This window comes from Mastacembelus armatus, chromosome 8 (genome assembly GCF_900324485.2).
Source record: "Mastacembelus armatus chromosome 8, fMasArm1.2, whole genome shotgun sequence".
NCBI classification, from domain to species: Eukaryota; Metazoa; Chordata; class Actinopteri; order Synbranchiformes; family Mastacembelidae; genus Mastacembelus; species Mastacembelus armatus.
The window spans coordinates 6,870,773-6,892,741 of record NC_046640.1 but is presented as its reverse complement, the minus strand read 5'-3'; the positions used below and the strand labels follow the sequence as shown (position 1 = coordinate 6,892,741).

The 21,969-nt window shown below is 41.9% G+C and overlaps 1 protein-coding gene across 1 annotated transcript; it reads left to right on the top strand.

Annotated features, from left to right (window-relative positions):
• The first annotated feature begins 5,470 nt into the window (after positions 1 to 5,470).
• Positions 5,471 to 11,247, top strand: foxj1a (forkhead box J1a). Its single transcript, XM_026326249.1, has 3 exons — positions 5,471 to 5,629; positions 6,427 to 7,061; positions 8,227 to 11,247. The coding sequence occupies exons 2-3, from the start codon at positions 6,498 to 6,500 to the stop codon at positions 9,082 to 9,084; spliced, it is 1,422 nt and encodes a 473-aa protein (XP_026182034.1). The 5' UTR covers positions 5,471 to 5,629; positions 6,427 to 6,497; the 3' UTR covers positions 9,085 to 11,247.
• The last annotated feature ends 10,722 nt before the right edge of the window (positions 11,248 to 21,969 follow it).

Here is a 21,969-nt window from a genome sequence, read left to right as displayed (position 1 = left end):
AATGTTATTTATTTTGACAGAGGCAGCCCTGTGATAGAATGACAGCCTGCTTCTGACTATATGGACCCTTGTGACCCCTGTGACAATGGATTAATGGATATGATAGAGACCATTATCATCAGCTCACACATGAATTTGATATGTACTCAGTATATTAAATACTGTGCATTATAAATGGGCAGCATGTCTATATTTAAAGACATATTGATGTCATACTGTTTTAATATACTTCATGTGCTAATATGCAGCAGAAACATTAGTATAGAAGTATTGTACACATATAATATTTTTTTCTAGGACTAATGGTGTTTGATCACAGGCCTATCTGTTTATGAATGTGTATCTATCTATCTATCTATCTATCTATCTATCTATCTATCTATCTATCTATCTATCTATCTATCTATCTATCTATCTATCTATCTATCTATCTAATACTGTACTGTGCAATTTTGAGGTATCTACTGTATATTTATATTTATACCCAGTGCTATACTGTAACTTGACTAACAATGTTAGAACGTTCCTACTCCACCTGCTAGGAGATGTAGTAGGTCGTTATTATGCCATAGATCTTTGTTGTTATGAAAACTCGCACTAGCTGGCTGACATGTATGATACAGCTACTGAGGAGTGACCGGGCCTAACAGTAATCTTCTTATCACCTGAGTGCAGGCCCTGGCCAGAAGCCTGTCAAGCTTTTTTTCTGCCACCAGGCTGAATAATTCAGCTGTAGTGCAGGTGAATGCACATGTACCAGAGGAGGCCTATCTATTATGTATTGTTGCAGGGTGTTAGCTCCATGGTTTTTGGTGCTGCACAACAGTAGACTAAAGAACAAGACACCAACACATCACATCCTGTGAAGAAACCCTAAGAGTTTTAGATGTCTAACGATTACACGTTGCTAATCTCTCAAATTGTTTTCCTTTTTCATTTCCCCTTAAGTAGATTCAAGGTTAAAATCCTCTCATTCCACACTGAGATTAAAAGATTTATTCAGCCTGTTCCAGTTTGACTGAATATAGCTGAACCAGCACATAGCAGAAGTTTCTGTTGGGCTCTGGCAGCCACAGATAACAGATTACCCATGGAATTACACATAAAACACAAACATAAAAGTTTATGGCTAACAATGGAGATCATTTAGATTAGAGCTGGTCGTGGTGGACTGAACGACAATGACTGGTCAGTACATATTGTAAATTGATTCTAATGCAGTGTGTTTTTCATCTTTACTGACCAGTGCATATGTTTGTTTTCTTTCTTTTCCATTTCCTGGAGCTGTTGTTCTGTCACCCATACTGTCTACTGTCTGATTGGTTCACCTTTGGGTTACTTGTCCATCAAAACAAGAACATACAGTAAAAGAGGTGGGGCTATCTTAAACATTAACATTACAAACTGGACTTTGTCACAGAGGAATCCCATGTCCTTCATGTGGATATCCCTGTGACTTCCCCCTGCATCTGTCAATGTGTTATTATGCAACAGATTCATTGTGTGTTAACACACTGCTGTTATTTCTACATAACGGTCTGGCTGCAGAAACCTGTACAGGACTGTAAAGTTATTGGGGGCGGTTTTGCTTTTGAATGGACTGCTGAGAGAGACTACTGGGTCTGAAAGGTAAGATGGCCTTCATGCCGAAGCCTGTCTGTGAAGTGACTGATAATATTTCTTGTCAGAAAGAGACAATACAACTACAGAGAGAAGCAAAAGGACCATAAAGAGACTGAAAACGCTGCAAAAGAGACACCACTGAACCACAAAGTGACCTTAGAGAGACACGAAATGACCAGAAAAAGATGAAAAGAAGAAGAAGCAGAGAACAAAAATGATACTTTTAGTCAAGTATAAATATTACAAGACTGTGCTTGTAACCAGTGAGCTAAGCACATTTAAACTGTGCTGAAATTGTATTAATATTGTATGTTACTCTATGTACATTTGTACAACATCATGTTAAATATCTATGCATCTGTTTTATACTTTATATGTGTTAAGATATGGAGTTTTGAACTGATAACATGGTTACAATGCATGTATAATGTAAAATACCTCATATGAACAAATAAGTTTCCTACGGTACAAGCTTAACATTTCCTTTGTACCTCTTGGTTTTTTAGAACCACTTACTAATCCAGGTACATACTTAAAACATACATCCACATGCAGTACTGTGCAGACGCCTTGGGCGCTTTAGATGTTTTACATTCTTATCACACAACACCATCAGGTGTCTGATTGATCCCAGGGTCATTGTGCAGGACAACAAGCCCATAAAGAACAAACTAGAGTTTATGAACAGCTATTTTCAGAGACAAGAAGAACTAGAAGTCCTACAGCAGATGGTCTGGCCCCCACAGAGCCCTGATCTCAGCAGTCAGTGGAGTCAGTCTGGGATCAGATGAGGAGAAAGAAACACTGGAACAGTCTGAATCTACAGAAGAACTGCAGCAGCTTCTCCAAGGTGGACAAACTGTGTGCAGGTCAAACCAAAGAAAACTGGTTTGGTTCCATTCACTGCACTTTGCACTAAATTACCTGATAAATGAAAAACCACTGATGTCATTTATATTAAAATCGCCCCTTGTGTATTTTAGTGTCTAAGACCTTTACATAGTGCTGTACATATGACAGATGTGTTTACAGTGAATCACGACTGTAGTGAACAGTGTTGAATTGTCCTGTGGCGCCCTCATGTGTCCAAATGCAAATATTTCTTCTTACCACAAAAAATAAAAGTCAAAACATGGTTTGCTTGTATTGTAAACAATTCTAATAAATCAAATAAAAAATCTGGTTTGGTTGTTGTGGTTAGTTGCATTAAATCTAATATATTTCAACACAATTAAAAGCTTCAGTTTAAACTGACAGTCATGTAACCAACAAACATCTGCTTCCAGCTGTTTTGATAATCAACCTGCCAGGTGTTTTATCAATTTTATTTTATGGTTTATTTGGATCTCAGTGAGTCTTTATAAAAATCTGATTGAAAATATTATTTTCTTTGATTAATTGAAATGAAAATGACCTTTTTCATTTTCTCAGAGGCCAACAATTAGTCATAAATGACAATGGTTGGCATGTTTTCTTAATTTGCCATCAGTAAACAAGCTGTTTCAGCTGTAAACCCTAATGTAATATCAGCAAATCAAATAAGCGGATATTTTATTTGACCAGCATTTTGTCCCATTGTTGCTCATCCAGCACAGGAGATACTGATGCATTGCTGAAGAACATTTTTAAACTCTCCTATCCATTTTTGTCATAGCCAAATAATCTTTTTACACTTTGTTTTGTAAATTTTTCAACAACTAACACTTCTCTTTTAATCTTCTGCCTAATTTCATCCTTCTTAGCACAATTTTCTTGTCTCCTTGCTTTATTTGTGCCTTTTCTTTTACTTCATACATCCAGTCCACTGCATTTGGTAAAAATGCATTGCGCTCTTTGTTTCTTCTTCTGTCCATGTGTCCACACCCTCATGTGTGTCTGTCAAGTCCACCAGCAGACTCTCGCTGAATATCTATAATCCATCTGAGTCCAGTCTGACATTTCCTGCCCCTCTGCTCTGTAAAACTCACTGCTGTGGAACAGATCCCACCATAAAACCACAGTGTGTTGTTTTAACACTTTGGTTTTTGGACAAGATACTCACTTCTTGTCTTGTTATGAATAAAAGCACTGGGTCTATTTAAACATGGCTTCCACAAATGATCATATTAACTGGATGAAGCATACCTGAGAACAAAACACTGAAATTCAAAAAGCTTTGTGGATTGTCTGCAGCATTAAAAGCAGTGGTTGTCAGCAGCTCACGGTGCGCCACGTCCAACTCTGAAGAGACGTCAGGGCCGGAGAGATGAGGAAGCCTTTTTATTGCTTTACAGTTGCCTTTGTGAGGAGCCTCAGGAAACCACTCAGCCACACTAATAGAACGTTCAAGGAGCCAAACCTTTTTGTTTTCGCCTTTCTTTCCTTTTCTGTCTTATGAACAAAAGTACATTCCTTCACACATGCCCCCCTGTAAATCCAAGCATAGTCCAACTTTTACTTTGGTAGTGACTGAGATGGAGGTGGCAGAACTGTGTTCCTTTTTTGTCATCATCATATGTGCAGAATATGAAGAATCAAGCAGGATGATAGTGGGAGAACCTTTACTGAAGTACAGATAGAACCGAGATAAGAAACATTGGTCTGGCATTCAAAATCCTACCAGATAACAGAAGCATAATCAGTTTCATGCAGCTACAGGTAGGCATATCTGCAGTAAAATACACAGGTATTTTTTAGCAAAATGTACTTGAACTGTCAATACTAAAACTGCTATTTGTGCAGTAAAAAGTGTCCTGATATTAGTAGCTCATTAATACTGAGACGTCAGTGGAGTACGTTTGAACTACTGTGTCTACAGTTAACTTACTTTGTGTTCTCAACCTCCAGGGTTGCCAGATAAATGTGAAGGGTCATAAGCTGAATAATGGGAGAGGGAGAAAAATTAAAATAAAGTTACAATATATGAATTTGTATTGATTTTTTGTCTTTGGGCTAATTCTTGGATGTTAGTTTGCTAATTATTTGATGTTTTGAAGATTTGGATCATATGACATCAAACAGTTATTTAAATGAAGCCATGTGAGACGTCTAGAGGGGAAATACCAAACAACTAATGTGACAAGGAAACTGCACATTCATTCATTGTAAACACCAAAATTGGAACCACTGCTTTAAGTTTTTAACAAGGTTTTGTATTTGTATAAACAAAAATGATTTCTTTACGTAAAAATGTATCAAATAAATGTGCAGTCAAAATACCCCACTACAGTATAGTGAAATAATATTTTATAAGATTCATTACCATATCTTTTTCTTTAAAATTTTAACTGTGACTATAGTTGTCTGTTAAATGTAGTTTATATTAAAAAGCACAATATCTCCCAAGAAGCATAGAAGTACCTCCCAAGAAGTACCTTAAAGTAGAAGTACCTAAAAATTGGGCTTAAGTACAATAGTGTAGTAAGTATAGGCTACCGCTGCAGGTTCCACTGCTTCATTGTGCAGCTCTTGGCTCTACTCATATTGAGATCATTAAAACTAGCATTTGACAATAAGAAAAGAAACAAACGAAAGTCATAGGCCACAGTGCCTAACTCTAAACCTCTCAACTTAATCACTTTTTTTTAGAGCTGAATAGCAGCAAAATTAAAGTAGTTAATTTGTTCAAGAAATAAAACTAAGCTGGTTCCCTGGTGCGTCCTCAGGCCGCAGCTTGAGAACCCGCACGGCAGCAGCCACAGTTGACTTGAGAGTGATTAAAAATGAAGCGCTATAGAAACCAGCAGGCCAATAGAGGAGCTGGAAGCTGTTTACAAGGGGGTGTACCGTTTCTATGGTTGCTGGACAAACCTCCTGCACCAGGTATTAAACTGCCTGCCCGACGGATCCTGCAGCCCGTTGACAACCGCTAGAAAGACCTACCCAACAGCATCCACAGGAATTTCTCTTTTTCTTCTTTCTCTCAGTCACAAGTTCACAACAGGTGCACAGAAAACAGGCTCCTTGGAAATATTCATGTGCTACTGGTTCTGCATATAGCAGGTCCCTACAGCGCAGCTGGCAAAAGGTGAGTTTGGATGTTTATTGGAAGGATATTAGATTATTTGTGCCAGAATTTTTTTTTAGACCTGTGACCTGTTGAAATGTACTACTTCAGGAGGCCCTTAACATCCGGGCCAGCTTTAAATACAGCAGTTCACCTCTAAACAAATAGATTAGACTGTCATAAGAAATTATATATTACACTACTGAAACTATGAGAAGCATTTTGCGTAATAAAAGTAGCCTTATAGGTTTGACTACAAAATAACATCAGTAGTTTTAATTTAATGAAACGATGTCTTGGTGCGCTGACAAATGTGGCCATAATATTTTACCCTATGCAATAAATCACCCGACGCAAAGAATTTATTTTTTTTTCAAAACTAACAATCGATCATTTATAATAACTATTTAATATGATCGTTGTTAGAGTTTTTATTTTGTTTGTACTTTTTTCTAACATTTTTCGAACATTTTGTGGATTCAAAGCCTTTTCATGTCCTTGGAGATGAGGTCTGCGCCTTTGCGCGTCAAGTGCGCATCGCAGGTTTTCAGGAAAGTTCTGGAGAACGAAAAGCGCTGCTGCTCATCAAGACCTGCGCTTGTAGATTATTTTAATTTCTCTTTAGTTTCCAGGTTTTCTAATCAAACAGCCATTCAGTTAACAGATATGCAAATCTGAGAATTGGGATGGAAATCTACAAATCTGAAAGTCTTTCACTTTACGCATGCACAAACGGGCTCTCTGTTTTCAAATAGGACATTATTGTCCTGTTGTTTCACACTTTGTTAAAGTTGGTTGTATATTTTCGGTCTTGTCAGACGGTGGCAGGGGGAGGAGGAGACGGAGCTGGGGTGACAAAACAGAGAGGAGAGCGGTGTTGGAGAGAGCTATGCTGTCTCTGAGCTGTGCCGATCCCTGGCCGGAAGGCTCGGTGGGGCTGGAGGAGGAGGTTGTGACCGCCGCTGCTCAGGCCGAAGAGCGGGATGGTGTCAGCAACAACAGCAGCATCAGCAGCTGCTGCAGTTCCGTGAACCTAGACGACAGTCTGACCAGCCTGCAGTGGCTGCAGGAGTTCTCCATCCTCGGTGCCAACGTGCCACAGCAGGCGCACCACCAACCGCACCTGCTCGGCCACCAGCAGCTGGGTTCCGACTCCCCGGCCTCCCCACTGGCCGGGGACCCTGCCTCCATCGGTATGCCCCTGACCCCGGGGAAGCCCACAGCTGCGGCCTACAGCAGGATCCAGTCCCTCCCCGGAATCGTGGCGCACGGTCACTGTCCTGATGAGGTCGACTACAAGACAAACGCGCACATCAAACCGCCGTACTCTTACGCCACCCTCATCTGCATGGCCATGCAGGCCAGCAAGAAGAGCAAGATCACTCTGTCCTGTATCTACAAGTGGATCACTGACAACTTCTGCTACTACCGCCATGCTGATCCCACCTGGCAGGTAAAGGGCCACACACACCGATGCACATTACATCAAATACTCGCAGTAGTTATGATACAACCCAATTTCCACTGTGCCTAAATGCTGTTACTGTTGTTTGCCCCAAATCATAGCTGGACACACGACTTTGTAAATTAAAAGAATAGTGAAAATCCACATTAGCAGGAACCCAGGGTGTGAGCCAGCAGCCACACTCTGATGAAGTATTAGTGACTTGGCTGAGTGCCATCAGTAACTCCAGCTTCCAGCAACAGTTTCACAAAACCTTAACAGAAAACCTCAATTATACCCTTGAATACTTTTATACACTGTTAGTAGCTCACAGGCTTTTCTGCTTGAGCAAAAGGAAGTGATATAGGAGTAAAGTGAGGGACAGCAGAGTCCCTTAACCTGAACCCTTTTCCAGAAAAGTTTAATTTTTTATGGATAAATGATTGATGAAGTTGTTAGCTGTACTCCCATGTTACAGTGTCATTTCAGAGCATTTTGTTATTGCAAGGCAGTACATGGGGCAGATAATATTTAACAAAGGTCAGTGGGTCACTGCTCTATTTAGATTTCAGTGGGGGAAGGGGGGTGGGGAAGGGTACACAGTGCATGAATGTGATGTATCGTGGATCATGGTCTGCCATCTGTACTTCCTGCCTTACATATAAATTACAACTTGTCTAAAGGAACAGTTTGGCAACTTGGGGAAATATGTTAATTTGAGAGTTAGATGAGAAACCTTTGGTTTAGCATAAAGACTCCATGCTAGCCTGGCTCAGACCAAAATATTCAAATCCACTTACCAGCACCTCTAAAGCTCAGGATAACTAGAGCCAAAGTAACACACGTGTCTTCTTCATGTAGGATGTTCAACTTTTCACTATGAGGATTTGATGTTTGGACAAGTGCTTTAATTGTAGTACATTATAAACTGTCTCTAGGTTCCTCACACAAATCATGACCTGTTTTTCTAATATTGTTTTATATAGAACAAAATATTTCATGAAGATAAGTTGGTGGAGGTGGTGGGAGGCATTTGTGTTCATTTTTTTTTCAAGTGCTAAGCTCAGCTTACTGGCTTCTAGTTTCCATTAACTCACAGAGAGAAAGTGGCAAACTGTTTCTTTAAGGTGGTGTCAAAAAGTTGGCATGTGAAAATATGCATCTTTAATTTCAGAACTCAATCCGACACAACCTGTCGCTCAACAAGTGCTTCATCAAGGTGCCACGGCAGAAGGACGAACCAGGGAAGGGCGGTTTCTGGAAGATTGACCCACAATATGCTGAGCGCCTCCTGAGTGGCGCCTACAAGAAGAGAAGAATGCCCCCAGTGCAGATTAACCCAGCCCTGCAGAACAGGCTCATGGTCAACCTCCAGTCCCAGTCCAGAAGCCCCTGCAGCCCTACAGTAGGTCCGATTGGCCTCAATGTCAATCCAGAATCCCAGAGGCTCCTAAGGGAGTTTGAAGAGGCAACAGGGGCAGATCAGAACTGGGACCCCCATCTTGCTGAGGGGACCATGCTGGGATCGTGGCCAGTAGTCAGAGGAAGAAATGGGCACAAGAGGAAACTGGGCTCCAGAAATGGTGCCACCAAAGCCCCTCGGCGGTCCAGCTCACCACTGCTATCTATGGACGAACAGAAGGAGATTGGACCTCTGAAGGGGGACTTTGACTGGGATGCCCTGCTGGACTCAGCCCTTAGTGGGGAGCTCAGTCTGGAGGAAGGGGAACCTCTGAGCCCCATCATGAAAGACGAGGACCTGACAGTGCGGGGGACCCACATCTCACCTATTGAAGCCCCTGCAGGGACAGCGGACATCCACGTGTTGGTGGAGACGCAAAGGAGTAATGATGTGTCAGACCTTGATGAGGAGACCTTCCTAGCAACAGCCTTCCTGGAGAGCCCCTGGCCTGAAGAAGAGGAACAAGCCCGCAGTGATTTCCTCTGTAGCTCCACTGTCAACCTGGACCAGCTTTTTGACCTTGGAGACTCATTAGGTGACCCCAGCTCCCGGATTGATAGTCTCCTTTGAGGAATAGTTGCTTTTCAGGTCTTTTTTTGAACACTGCTGGGGAATAAGACTCTTTTAATGCTCAAGCAACACTTTTTTCTTTTTCAACATGTCTAAAGTATTTTTAGAATTACATTTTGATGCTGATTAATGCAGAAACTATACTCCCGTTGCCTACTGAACAAAGATGCCACAATGCACAGCAGCCGTTCACAACAATGCAGGAAAACAAAACTATTTTCAAATCACTTTTGGTGAACAGTGAAATGACTTGAGAGGAACAAAAACACATTTTCAGAATTAAGGCCTGGTCACACCACCGCGGTGAAAATAGTCTGTGTCTTTATGACATATTTACTCAGCTTGCAGGGCTAGTGTGTATCATTTAATTCAACAGAGTTTAATTGAAGAAAGCTCACAAACCAGCTCGCTAACCTTCAGTTAACGACATAGTTATTTTGCTTGATATGACATTATGAATGTTTCATCAGTCCCAGAGCCTTGAGAAGGATGTGATCTCTTAGTGTAAAGTCTGTGGGCCGAGCAGGACTGTGTGTGTAGAGCTGGTCACACAATGCAGAGGCAGACCCAGAAGTCAGACGCTTTTTTTTTGTTTTATGCACTTGAAGAGTAGTTCTCTTCAAGTACCTGGGTGCCATTTTGAAATCTGGTATCCAGTTCTTATAACACATATACAGGAGGTTGGATGGTGAGACACTTTAATAATAGTACATTCATATCACAGAGCTTAAAAACAAACCTGTGTGTGGGGAAAAACATACACACCAGCCTCTAAATTGCAATTCTGAGTTGGTGAGTGTCTGACAGTGATAATATCTCTCACTTGGTGAATAAACTACAGCCATGTTGATAAACTGTTGGTTGCAGATGCACCACCGCTGAGTGATTTGGTTGCAAAACTTCACCATTATAGATGCTGGTGTGATCGGGCCTTGATGATGACACAACATGGTCTCTGTTTACATCGTAAAAATGCTCATGTTGTTATTGTAGACTGCATCAAGCTTAGCTAAGGCAAAGATGATAAGAGCACATGATAAGAAAAACTGATTTTACAATGAAAGTTTTGATGTTCTGTTTGTTTTAAGAGGAAGGTTGACCCGAGTGGCGTCAGGAGGTGGAAAGACAAAACCATTTAATGCTCAGAAGTGTTCAACACGTCAGTAAAGACACTGACAGCAACACTATGGTGATGAATAATGACATATTTGCCAAATGATGTTTGTGGTAGTAGTGATTTGCTGTATTAGGGTTTTGGTACTAACTACTCTCTGTATGCATTTTTCTGAAATAACCATTTCACGTAGAATAATACTAATTGTGCAGGATACTTTATTTTTTAAGAAGACGTGAAACATAATCTAGTTTTGCATCGTTTCAGACTCAAATATTCCTTCTAGATGTATTTCAGTCCTGTGACTTTCTAGCATAACTGTAGATGCAAAGCAGAGGACACACCTGAGCTTCATAGGCATAAAAGTTAAGATGGATATGAAACAGCTCAAGGCAAATTCCTCCAACAAAGAACTGTTAAGACCTTAAAAATGCTTAATTTAGAAAGGTAAATGAATACCTGACCTATGTGCCAAGAACAAGACTTGGGGGCTCGACAGGGTGCAAGTGTTAAGAGGCTGTTTTTTTTGTTTTGTTTTGGGTTTTTTTTCTGTCTGAAAGAGGAAATGTCTGTTTTGGTGTGTAAGGAGAGTCATCACTACATAAACAAAAGGTCTTATACAGCTTGGTAATGCGTCACTGGACATGGACTAACGAAACCAAATCACTCCGTATGAAGAACAAGTAGGGTCTTAACTTTTATAGATACAGTAATTCTTATTGTTTTCCTCTAAAATGTGTGAAAGTGCAATCAATGTATAGTGATACATGTTATATTTTACATTCAGTTGTAGGCGTTTACTGTAGAGATCAGTTTCACTGTTTTGTATTATTGAGGTGGGAATACACTCACAGGAGAAAGGACCCTTTGTAAAGACAAAGCAACCGTGAAGTGTTTGTGTATTGGCTCTTCTCAATCAATTAACACTTATAAAACCATAATCTTACCTCATGATTGGTTCTGTAAAGTTGGAAACACTGTATGCGTTCATTGTTGTTTTTATTTTATTTCCCACTTCTTTGACAATAAAAAGGAAATTATGCATCTTCGTTGTTCAAATGGTACATTTTCTTTACTTTTAGCACAGTTAGCAGCATGACCTTATCAGTTTGTTGACACCGTGAGATTTACATTTGTAGTTCAGAATAAAGTATCTTTACAAATATTTTGATGGATTGCCATTAAATTTGCTGTAGTGACCCAATGAATAAATAGATAAATAAACTCATAAATAAAAAATAAACTGTTCTCATCCTTCAGCTTTTCCTGTAACACCACCTGCAAATCACTATTTTCATTTAAGTGAAGTAGCTCTGATGAATTGGCATAAAATGTAGAAAAGACCTTCACAAACCCCAGAGGAGGAATTGTAGAAACCTTATTGATCTTCTGACTTCTCCCCTAGCACCAGCATCAGCTTAACATTTCAATGTATCCAGTTGAAATTATAATTATGAGTTTGGTGCTAGTTAGCGAACTGACCATGGTAAAGATGCATAGTTAGTGTGAGCATGTTGTCAAAGCTGTAGATTCTTCATCTTGTTTAACTGAGGCTAACGCTGAACTACATTACCCAGAGTCTGATGGTTGCAACTAATGAGATGAACTCAAAGCAAACTTTTCTCCTGCACAATGATTCACCATTGGACTTTAATCAAGTTTCAATCAGTCTCACACTCTCTCAAACTCTCAGCCATTCTGCACACGTTGGTAAGATGGTGGTGATAGAAAACATTATAATGGAAAATCATGATGTCTGCATTATCATTGTGGACATGTCCTCCACTCACTTTGTGCTCAAACCACGACTGTGCCGAGGTGCAGCCTCACAGAGCCGCCAACGTGGCTGTGGACTCTTGTTGGCTTCTGTCTGCAGTGTTGCACTTTCTCCCCTCACCCCTCTCTCCTTTAGTGTGCTTGTGCATTAGATTTACGTTCGTCTTTTCCTGCTCATCTCTTTTGGCCTCTTGCTGTGATCAGGCAGTGGATGGGTAATAGTAGCAGGGGGTGGCTGGGTTTCTCTTTCAGGGCTTTGTCTGTGCTCAGTCAAACTCTTGTTCCCCATGGCGCTTGGATCTGTGGTCCTTCATTGGGTCGGTGTGGGGTCTAACAGGGACAAGTGTCCCACGGCCCCATATATCACTGCCTGTCTGCCCTGCTGTAGACCACACTGTCTCTCTCTGACCCTGCTGCAGATTAGCAAGGTGGCTCGCGTTCAGAGAGCCAGATGAATGGCCTTGGTAATCAAATGCAAATACGTAGACTTTAAGAAGTCAGTGTCGCCCCAGGGTCGTGAACAGACAGGCTCTCTGTCAGCGAACATGTCTGCCTGTGGTCACTGATGAGGTAATGATGACTGAGAGACGAAAGGCAAAGATAAAGTGCTGTAACACAACACCTTCGTATGATGGACACCCAACACTTGGCTTGAAGGGCTGGATCCTGCATCTTTATACCCGGACCAAATGCTTTTTTCCTGGAAAGAAGAGCTGACATTCCCCTTCCCCCCCTAACCCGAGCGTCCTGTAGGCCCCCCTGGACAGCTATTACCTGCTGGACTTAGCTTTCCAGCTGGATTGCAGAGCTCATAATTATAATGTGGCAAGCTGGTTAGATGAGAGGCCTGTGGTAACCTGAGGCAGGTATTATTCTCTGGCCCTGCTGATGGCTGCAGGTAAGAGGAGCCTCCTGGTGAAATGCTAAACCTTACTGCTTGCTCCATCCCAGGAACCCTGCAAACTGAAAGTGCTAAAAAGCAACACTCAATGTGGCTGAGACGATGATGAGGATTCAACTGATGTGAGCACTGGAAGGACAATACTGATACCAACACAATGAAAGTTTGTTCATTTTTTTAAATGAATGTATTCAGCATTTCCCACAGTATCTTCTTCTCTTTTTAAAACATCACTGAGACCAGATGTTAGAAAATAGTGGTCCATGCACCAAAGACAGACTTGATGACATCACACCTTGGATCTGCGCGATATTGCATTTGGCATTTGTTACTATTTTCTGACAATTTATAGACAGAAGGCTTAGTCAGTGAGTTGAGAAAATAATCCTGCATTTTTACATGTATGAGTGATTCTCTCCATAATGTTAATCTCCGTCAGCAAATAGTGGCTCACATGCCAATTACAATACTCAGTTGGCACTGTTTTCAGATTTTTCTAGACTCAAGAAATAGTTTCATAAGAAAAATCATCAGCAGATTAATTAACAACGAATAATAGTCAATGATTTGTGTCTCCAACACACACTGGGGGCAGTCCAATGGAAATGGCATGCTGATCTTTTCTTTTTTTTTTAATTCAAGTGTAACCACAGCAGGTGACTTTTTTATCATCGACCAAAGGGTCACAGCATAAATCTGAGGACTTCACAAGATGATTAAAGGGACAGGACTCAAATGTAGGTGGTTTTCCTTCCAACTGTTCTCTAATGTTTGCATGTTTAATGTTAATGTTTAAGGTATTTTATTTTTATTTTATTTTATTTGTTTAGAGGAGGAGATGGGTCTTTGATTGAACTTGTCAAAACTCATACTTGATGTAATGAGTGTGTGAGTAGTGGTGCCCAGCCATGACATCTGGACGCCACTAATTTGATTAATTTAATTTAACTGACTGAAAATGTCTGTCTTTAGGAGCAGCCGTGCAGTCGTGTTTTGTTTCTTGCCTTTACCCCACAACTTTCCTGGTTTTCAGCTCCAAATACAAAATAAAGGTTAGTATGTTAGCTGCTGGGAGCCTTCCCGAACTCAAACTCACAGGTCAGCCCCCAGACCCCTAAAGAAAAAAAACCAAGATGTGAAGAAGTGGACAGGGTAGAAACAGGGAATACATCTTTTTTAGCACACAGCTAGTGAAAGGCCTGTTTCCTGGGTAACTGCTGGTACTATTGTCATGTAGGGCTGGGGGGTGGGAATGGGTGAGGCTCAGTCACTGGTCTTACCCAGACTCTGGGGTTGATTACGGCTGTGGAGGGATGGTGTAGCAGACAGAAAGAGAGGCTGGATGGAGCCCCAGATTTATTACGGTGGTGGTTTTGTGAAAGTTCACCTACATTACCAAAGTGAGGCTCCCTTCTGTCAGAAAAACATCCCCAAACTATGCACTGTTCCCAGCAGTGGATGCAGTGATCAGATGTCTTTTTATAGACGTACCAATGCAGTATGAAACAAAGCAGTCTTTAATAATTGGACATTCTGCAGCTTGTGGTTCGAACTATTGGACTGCGGTTACTGGAGTGTAAACACCGTCAAATCATCACAGATTCACTACGCGCAACTCAGATACACCAGCTTGCTTATCTGGCATCAACGGTGGGAGTCATGGAGGGATTTTCCAATGTAAACCTGGACCCCAAATAATGCAGTAAGATAATGATAAGCTTCTTCTCACTCAACTGAAAACATCTATTCAATATTAAAAAGTAAATCTTCTGCCAGGGCCATATGGATGCCGATGGGTTCAGTGTGTCAGGGTCAGGATAAACATTTAAGTAAGATGGTGGGTGGGTGTTTGGGGAGTGCATGAGTGTCTGTTTGCATTTTTGCCTCTCTTTCTCTGTGTGTGTGTGTGTCCCGTCTTGCAGTGCAGGCCCTTGATGCCTTCTTTGTCAGGAAGACACAGGGAGAAGGCTAGTCCGACAGTCATCACAGGCTTACTGAGCAATACACACTCTGTGTAACAACAAGGAAACAATAGCCAGGGAAACAGTGGGAGGGCTGCTTTATTCATCAGGCGAGGCTGGGGGCTGCTCTTTTGTAGGTGTTTCAGAGGAAAGAATGAGGCAGCAGAAGACCAACATGACAAAGCCAATTCTGGAGAGACCAGTAAAAGTCTACAGCAAGCTGGGAGTTAAAACAGTGAACTGCTGCAGTTAGACATGTACAGTATGATGGTACAGAGATGAGGATCTTAGATCAAATGGCAAAACCTAGAGGGTGGTATAGAACATACAGCAAACCAAAAAAATGGTGGAGCCAAATTTAAAAAGTGCTTACAGAAAGAAACATTTTGGATATATACAATGGGAAGTAAACAGATCCCTGTTCTTCTTTTATATAACTGTCTCTGATTTAGTTGTGTTGGTGTCTTGTCCAGTGTCATGTGCAGGGCTTCTTGTTTGCATCGAATATAAGGATGTTTAGACATTTATTTGTTTCCATATTATTCTTTTATATTAATTAGAAGTGCAGCAGTGGTTAGCTCTATCACCTGTCAGTCAAAGCAGAGTTGAAGGTTCTGGGTTTGAATCCCATTTGACCCTGGGGCTTTTCTGTATGGATTTTGCAGGTTCTCCCTGTGTTTGTGTGGGTTTTGTCTGCCTTCCTCCCACAGCCCAAAAACTTGCAGTTTGGGTTAGGTTAATTGGTGACTTTAAATTGCCCGTAGGTGTGCATGTGAGTGTTTGTCAGTCTCTATGTGTCAGCCCTGTGATAAACAGGCAAATCACGCCTAGTTTCAGCTGAGATCAGCTCCTGTGACCCCTGCCAGGATAAGGATGATTTCATTATTTAAATTTTGTATTACAAAGTGCTGAGGTCCAGCTGTGGCGCTCTAACCTGAAGAAATGATAAGTTAAGTTCCTGTATATCTAAAATTTCACAGATGCCTTTATGTTATCAAAGCTGTATTTTCAGCTTGTGCTTACATCAGTCAAAATGTTTTCTTCCATGTTGTCTCTAAGGGTTCGGCCGTGTTATGGTGTCCAGGTAACACAAAGGTTAGTGACTCACCGCAGTGACAGAACAATGGTCTCTAAATAGTCGAGTCAGTTACCAAACATATTCTCAGCTTACATTCCCGTCTGCAGCATTTCACACCAGCTATGTGTATTGTTTCATTCAATTTCAGCTGGTCATTTTCTTCTCATGCAGCAACAGGCCAGACACCAAAATCATCAGTGGCACTTATGAAATAATTGTCACAGAAAGGCACGTCACTTCTGAAGAGGCAATTTGGTAACATACAGTGTGATACTGAGACTGATACTGAGGCGAGGTGTGCAGCAGCAGCAGCAGCAGCAGCAGCAGCACCTCACCTTGGTCACATCGTCCTGGAGGACGAGTCTACGTCACCTGATACCTGAGCGTGCTGCCAAACCCTCCAAGGAGAAGGAGCTGCTGAGGCGATCCCTGAGGAGGCAGAGAGAGGGAAACGGACTGAAAAAACAAACATAAACAGAGCCGTGGCAGCCGGGGGCAGGCCGAGCCGTGTGCACGTTCTTGGAGGCTACAGTTTGACCTTGGCCAGGCATGCCCAGGCCTGCCTCTCAATGCTGGGTGGGAGACTCACCAAGCAGCCTGCAGGACTTGGACCGGCTCAATGAGAAAAGAAAATACCTCTCGGGGCAAACAAGGGCATAGTAGTCTCCTAGTCTTTTTAATGATTCCTTTCTTTTTCCATTTCTCAACACTCATCGGATTCCAACACATGGCTTGGCCCGGTGCATAAGCATTTACCACAGAGGATACTTTCTCTCTGCTTCTCTTATGCCGGCTCTTTACTCACCCCTTTCCAAACTTTAATTTGATTTCTTTATTTCTTTGTTTGTTTCACACTGGAGTGAAAGCTTTGAAACGCTGCTGCTTTACATATCTTAGACTCCGCCATCAATTGGTGAGCTGCCGTGGTGACAACACTGACAAAAGCCTCGTCCACACCGACCCAGTCAGGCCTGGGCCAAGTCTCAGACCCCCTCGCTGCTCAGCACAGCCAGGGATCTCTCCCAGCCGCCCTCCACCAGTCTGAATTTGCTGCATTCACCGGTGCGGGCTCACACCCCCAGCAAAGAGAGTTTTTCTGTTGTTGTTGCATTGGGTGCATCAAATGACTTGATGAGATTGGACGTGGGATAGAGTGAGAGAGCGACTGTCCAGGACGTTTTCCAAACAGCTCACAGGATGTTTCTGGCAGGGCTCTTTAACAGCTCGCTCTTTCTCCCTTCGCTATCAGTCTGCTGCAGTGGGACCTTTTAATAGCAGCAGTTGATTTGTGATTTCACATGGCAGCCAGTTTTATCACCGTACCAGGCCGTTCAACAAAACCAAAGCGAGGACTGGCTTCAGGTCCTCATTCTGTTTGCCGAGCTGCCGTCATTGTAAGGCTTTCTCTGTGCCATTGTGCTGTTGCATCTGCATTTTGAATTTGCAGCAACAGGGCACAAAGCAGGCTACGTCTGACGTACTGTACCATTCACCACAGGCTGCTGCTGCTGCTGCTGCTGCTGCTGCTGCTGCTGCTCTCCATCTGCTACGGCCTCATCATCAGCCAGTCAGCATGGAAGAGTGCAAGACACTTCACAACCTGCTTGCAGTTTTTAAAACCAACAATTAAAAAACCAAAAAGAAATATATCTCTGCTCTGCACTGATGATAACACTAACACTTAATTCCAACCACTGTCTGCTGAAAACTATGAAATTTCACTGTCCTGTCCTGTTTAGCAGAAAATTTAGTGCCAGTCCATCTAGAAGCCACTGAGATAAGTTTAGCACAACAACCTCTAGCCCTCTAGCATGGCTGTGTGCTGTGTAGCTTTCTTCCTTTCCCTGATCTTCCCTAAATGAGGATGAAAAACAACACTGGAGTTCTAGGTTTGGGTTTAATATGTGATCTAATAACCTCTGTAGCTGAGGAATGATTGACTTCACAGGCGAGAAGCGAAACTGTGGCCAAATGATAGTTTAAAATGTCTCAGCCTCTAACATATCCATCCATGACCAAATGTTTAATCCTGCACACTCTTAACATCATATTGTCTCTGTCTCACTGTCCAGTTACGATTTCCCTTTCAAACCTTGTTATTAATGTTGATTTGTCAGATGTGTGTGTTTGCATCCTGAGTTTATTCTGCTGGCATTACAACACGTATGTTGCACCCTGCTGTTTTAAAAGTTAATGGCTGAGCAGTGTGAAATTTATGACACTTGTAACCACCATTCCCTCCCTCTCCGTCCCTCGCAGCATCACTCCTGTCATTTTTACAGATGGGTGAGCCGGGGCAAGGCGGGCCGTTGTGTTTGTGTGTGGTGATCTTTACACCCCCCGCCGGGGATCGGACAAACACTTATTAACTGAGAGGAATGCAAACAGGCTGGAGCTGCTGAGGCGCAGGACGGCAGCGCAAGGTGGAGGAGGAGGGGTGTGAGGTGGGGGAGGGATTGTTGGGTGAAGAAAGTGAAAGGAGAAAGAGGAGAGAAGACCCCTCCCCAACCCCCCTATTACTTGTAAACTCCCCACCCAGGAGAGGAGCTTTCCAGAACAATGCAGCTCCTGTGGCAAAGGAGGTTCTGGGATATGGAGACCTTATGGGCCACAGATGGATGCTCCAGTTTGAACTAATAGTTGTCAGAATGAAAAAGATTCAGATCAACCTGGAAATCTGAATCAGAAGTAATACAAGTTACATAAGAGAAAATAGTACTGCAACATTTACATTTACAGTAAAATATTTATAAATTAAGTACTGAAGCGTGGCATGTACAAAATATGTGCGAATATCCAGTGTCAATAAAGAAATGTGCAATGTGCACACAATCTGGAAATGTGTGTTAAATAATGTGAAAAGCTATTTGGTGGACCAGGTGTTCAGGAGTTCAGCTTTCCTCATGAAAAGAAGCAGACTGGGTTGTAATGTGGCTTTAAAGGCCCTGACAGTCCCTTATGCAGATAAATGACAGTGGTACAGAGTGAACAATAAAGCAGAGCAGCCTTATGTTGGATTGCTTGAAGTTTGTCAAAATCATTTTTAGTAGCAAAGTCCATTGCCCATTTTCTAGTTTCATCTCATTGACTTGATTAAATAATGAAGTCACAAAGTTGGCATCAGCACCTTTTTGTGATGTGGGGGCAGAGTCATGCAGATTATCTCAAAACGACACCCTAGTATCCTCTGACATCTGAGAGATCTGGATCATTTGCAAACAGATCTTAAGTGTTGGGAAGAAAAAGACAAATCCATTAGCAAACAAAGACACACTGAGGGCACCAACACCTGACATCCGCAACATTATCTTCTCTCTTCATTTCTCCAGTCAGTGCCGCTTCCACCGTCACTAATCTGTTGTCATCAGCAGTGCCTCCCTCCTCTACAGCAGCATACTGCTGTCTGTCTTCCACTTGTTTACAGGTGGATTATATGGATAAGGAGCCAGTCGGCCTAGAAGCCAATAGGGAAAATCAGCACAGTCATATTTTTCACAGTATGAAATGTTTTGTTTTAACTCGAATGGCCCAGTTTTTTCCACAGCGTGAGAAAACGATTCAGGCAAATCATCAATTTGCCCTGTAAACAGAAGTAAACAAACTTTGTTGACTTTGTTTTTAATAACGATAACACAATCCTGCTATTTGGTTTTTGCATAAAAATAGCTCAGTTAACTCAAGGTGATTCTGTGTTTCACAGTAAAGTGTCCTTCAGTAAATTATGTTACGGATCAACACGTGGGTGAGGATCATTTCAAACTCAAATATCTCAAACAGAGCAATCAGTCGTTAAACTGACAATCATCTGTTGTTTGTCATTTTACATTGTTGTCTGTGTTTTTTCCTGTTCTTTATGGGTTTTGTTGTTGTATTTTATTGATTTGAAAAGGCCGTGTGAGCTTTTTATGATGTAATAATACTGAGTGTCAGATACTGGACCCCAGGTTGAACTCATCTCAATGCCATTTGTCCTGACGGTCTTGTTTTTCTGCGTCGTCCACATGTGAGCAGTACGACTGACCTTTCACCATGACCTTGCTAAGCAGTCGTCCTCTCAGTGTTATCAGTCACTCAGTGTCCCCAGGGCGTGTTCTGCCAGTCAACAATTCACATAAAAGCAAAAGCAGCCAAGTTATTCAGTCCCTTAAAACCCAGAGGATTAAGGAATCAGGGATCCTGAAAGACCACCACACAGCCCCCGGACTCAGGAGTTAAGCGGCCGTGAATGAGATGTGGCGACTCCAAAACAAAGCTACTGTGTCACTCATGCAGCACTGAGGTGAATGTTGACGTCACAACTCACAAAAGAAGAGACCCTGAGGTTGTAAAATATAGTACACCACGATCACAAACTGTTTTTCTCTTTTTCTGTCCCTGCCCTGGTAATTCACTCAAATGTGCACCAGAGCAGCTGCCAGGTCTTTTCTCTAAGTAGGCAGAGAGAAGCATTTGAGCTGTGTCTCAGTGGAGATACATTTTGATCCATATTGGGTAAAATAAAATATAGGCCCTCTCTCTCTCCTCATGGGTGGCCTGGTTTGGCCAGAGGACACAGGCCTGCAGACTCTCGTAGTGGTCTCCATGGGGATGAGCAGGACTTGGGGTGGTATCCGGCTTACTGGAAACATCGTTTATTGTTGACTTTCAGGAATGAGGAGGGGGCTGCTGCTCCGCCTGAAGAGAGGGGGTGGAGACAGAGTTTGGTGCAGTACTTCCTGGTAGTGTGAAGATTTGCTCAGTGGGGATTTAATTTCAACTCACCTCACAGATCACATGAGGTGAACTGTGACCCTGCATGTGACGCTGGTCGAGGTTGAGGGAAGGGAGGGTGTGGGGTGCACCCTGAACCTCATACATACATCAGTGGTCAAAGAAATACTCAGAATTACTGAAACAAAAGTACTACTGGATTAATGTACAAATAGTCAATTTCCAAGAAAAGGCCTGGATTCAAAGTACAGACGTGTTTCAAGATGATGAATGTGGTGAAAGCATCAAAAGTAAAGGTCTGAGAAAAATGAAGGTACATCAGAACATAATAAACAACACAAAGTTCCAGCACTTTACATGGGAAAGATCCAAACAGAAGAAAAGTCAGGTGAGGTTTCTGCTTAGGTTTCTGACAAAAGTTGTGCTTTAGCTCCATCTACTGGCTGTGTGTGAACACACCACCTATTTGATCTATGCATCCAGACTACAAAAATAAACTTATACAGATTAAATATCTTTAAGTTTAAGCAACAGACACAGGTAAAGATACTTGAATATGGCATTTTAAAATCTTGGATTTAATTTTAGTGTTTTTTGAAGAATATTCTCTTTGTAAGGAGCAAAATATCTGAGCTCTGTTCCATCAGCTGGTTGTGTCTAATGTAAACATATTCCATGACCTGTCATTGTAAAAGATGAGTGTGGATTTCATTATCCTGTGACCTCTTATGTAAGAGCAGTGTGTAGCTGTGCCTCCTTGCCATGTTTGAGATTTATCTATGAATTATTAGCAGTCTCACGAAGGAGACATTTCCCCTTTAAACATCTAAGGTGGCTTCATTTTAATAACTTTGTAAAACAACATTGAATTATTCTACAATACACACAAAGACAAAAAGTAAAGACCAAAAACTGACTATAAATTCATTCAGCAGAACATCCTCTTTCCTGAACCAATTACAGCCCGTCAGATGAATCTGGTGACCCTTTGTAGGGACCGGACCCACAGGTTGGGAACCACCTGGATCAGCTACACAGTAAATGCTGCTGAAGCAAACATGACTTATTAATGCTGTGCAAAACATATCAATCACAAGAGACATTTTACTGCAGAATGAGCGCTGCTTTTATTTTAACTAGACATTTTACAGTTTCACTTAGATTGTCAATATAAACTGCCATTGTACCTTAATAAGATGAGTACTTTTACCTCAGTGCATTGGTACTTTCATTTAAGTACAGGATCTGTATGCAGGACAGAGGTTTATAATGGAAAGTGCAGGGACAGTAATATTTTATTTTGATCAGGTGACCTGCTGCACCATCACATGACTTCATCTGCTTC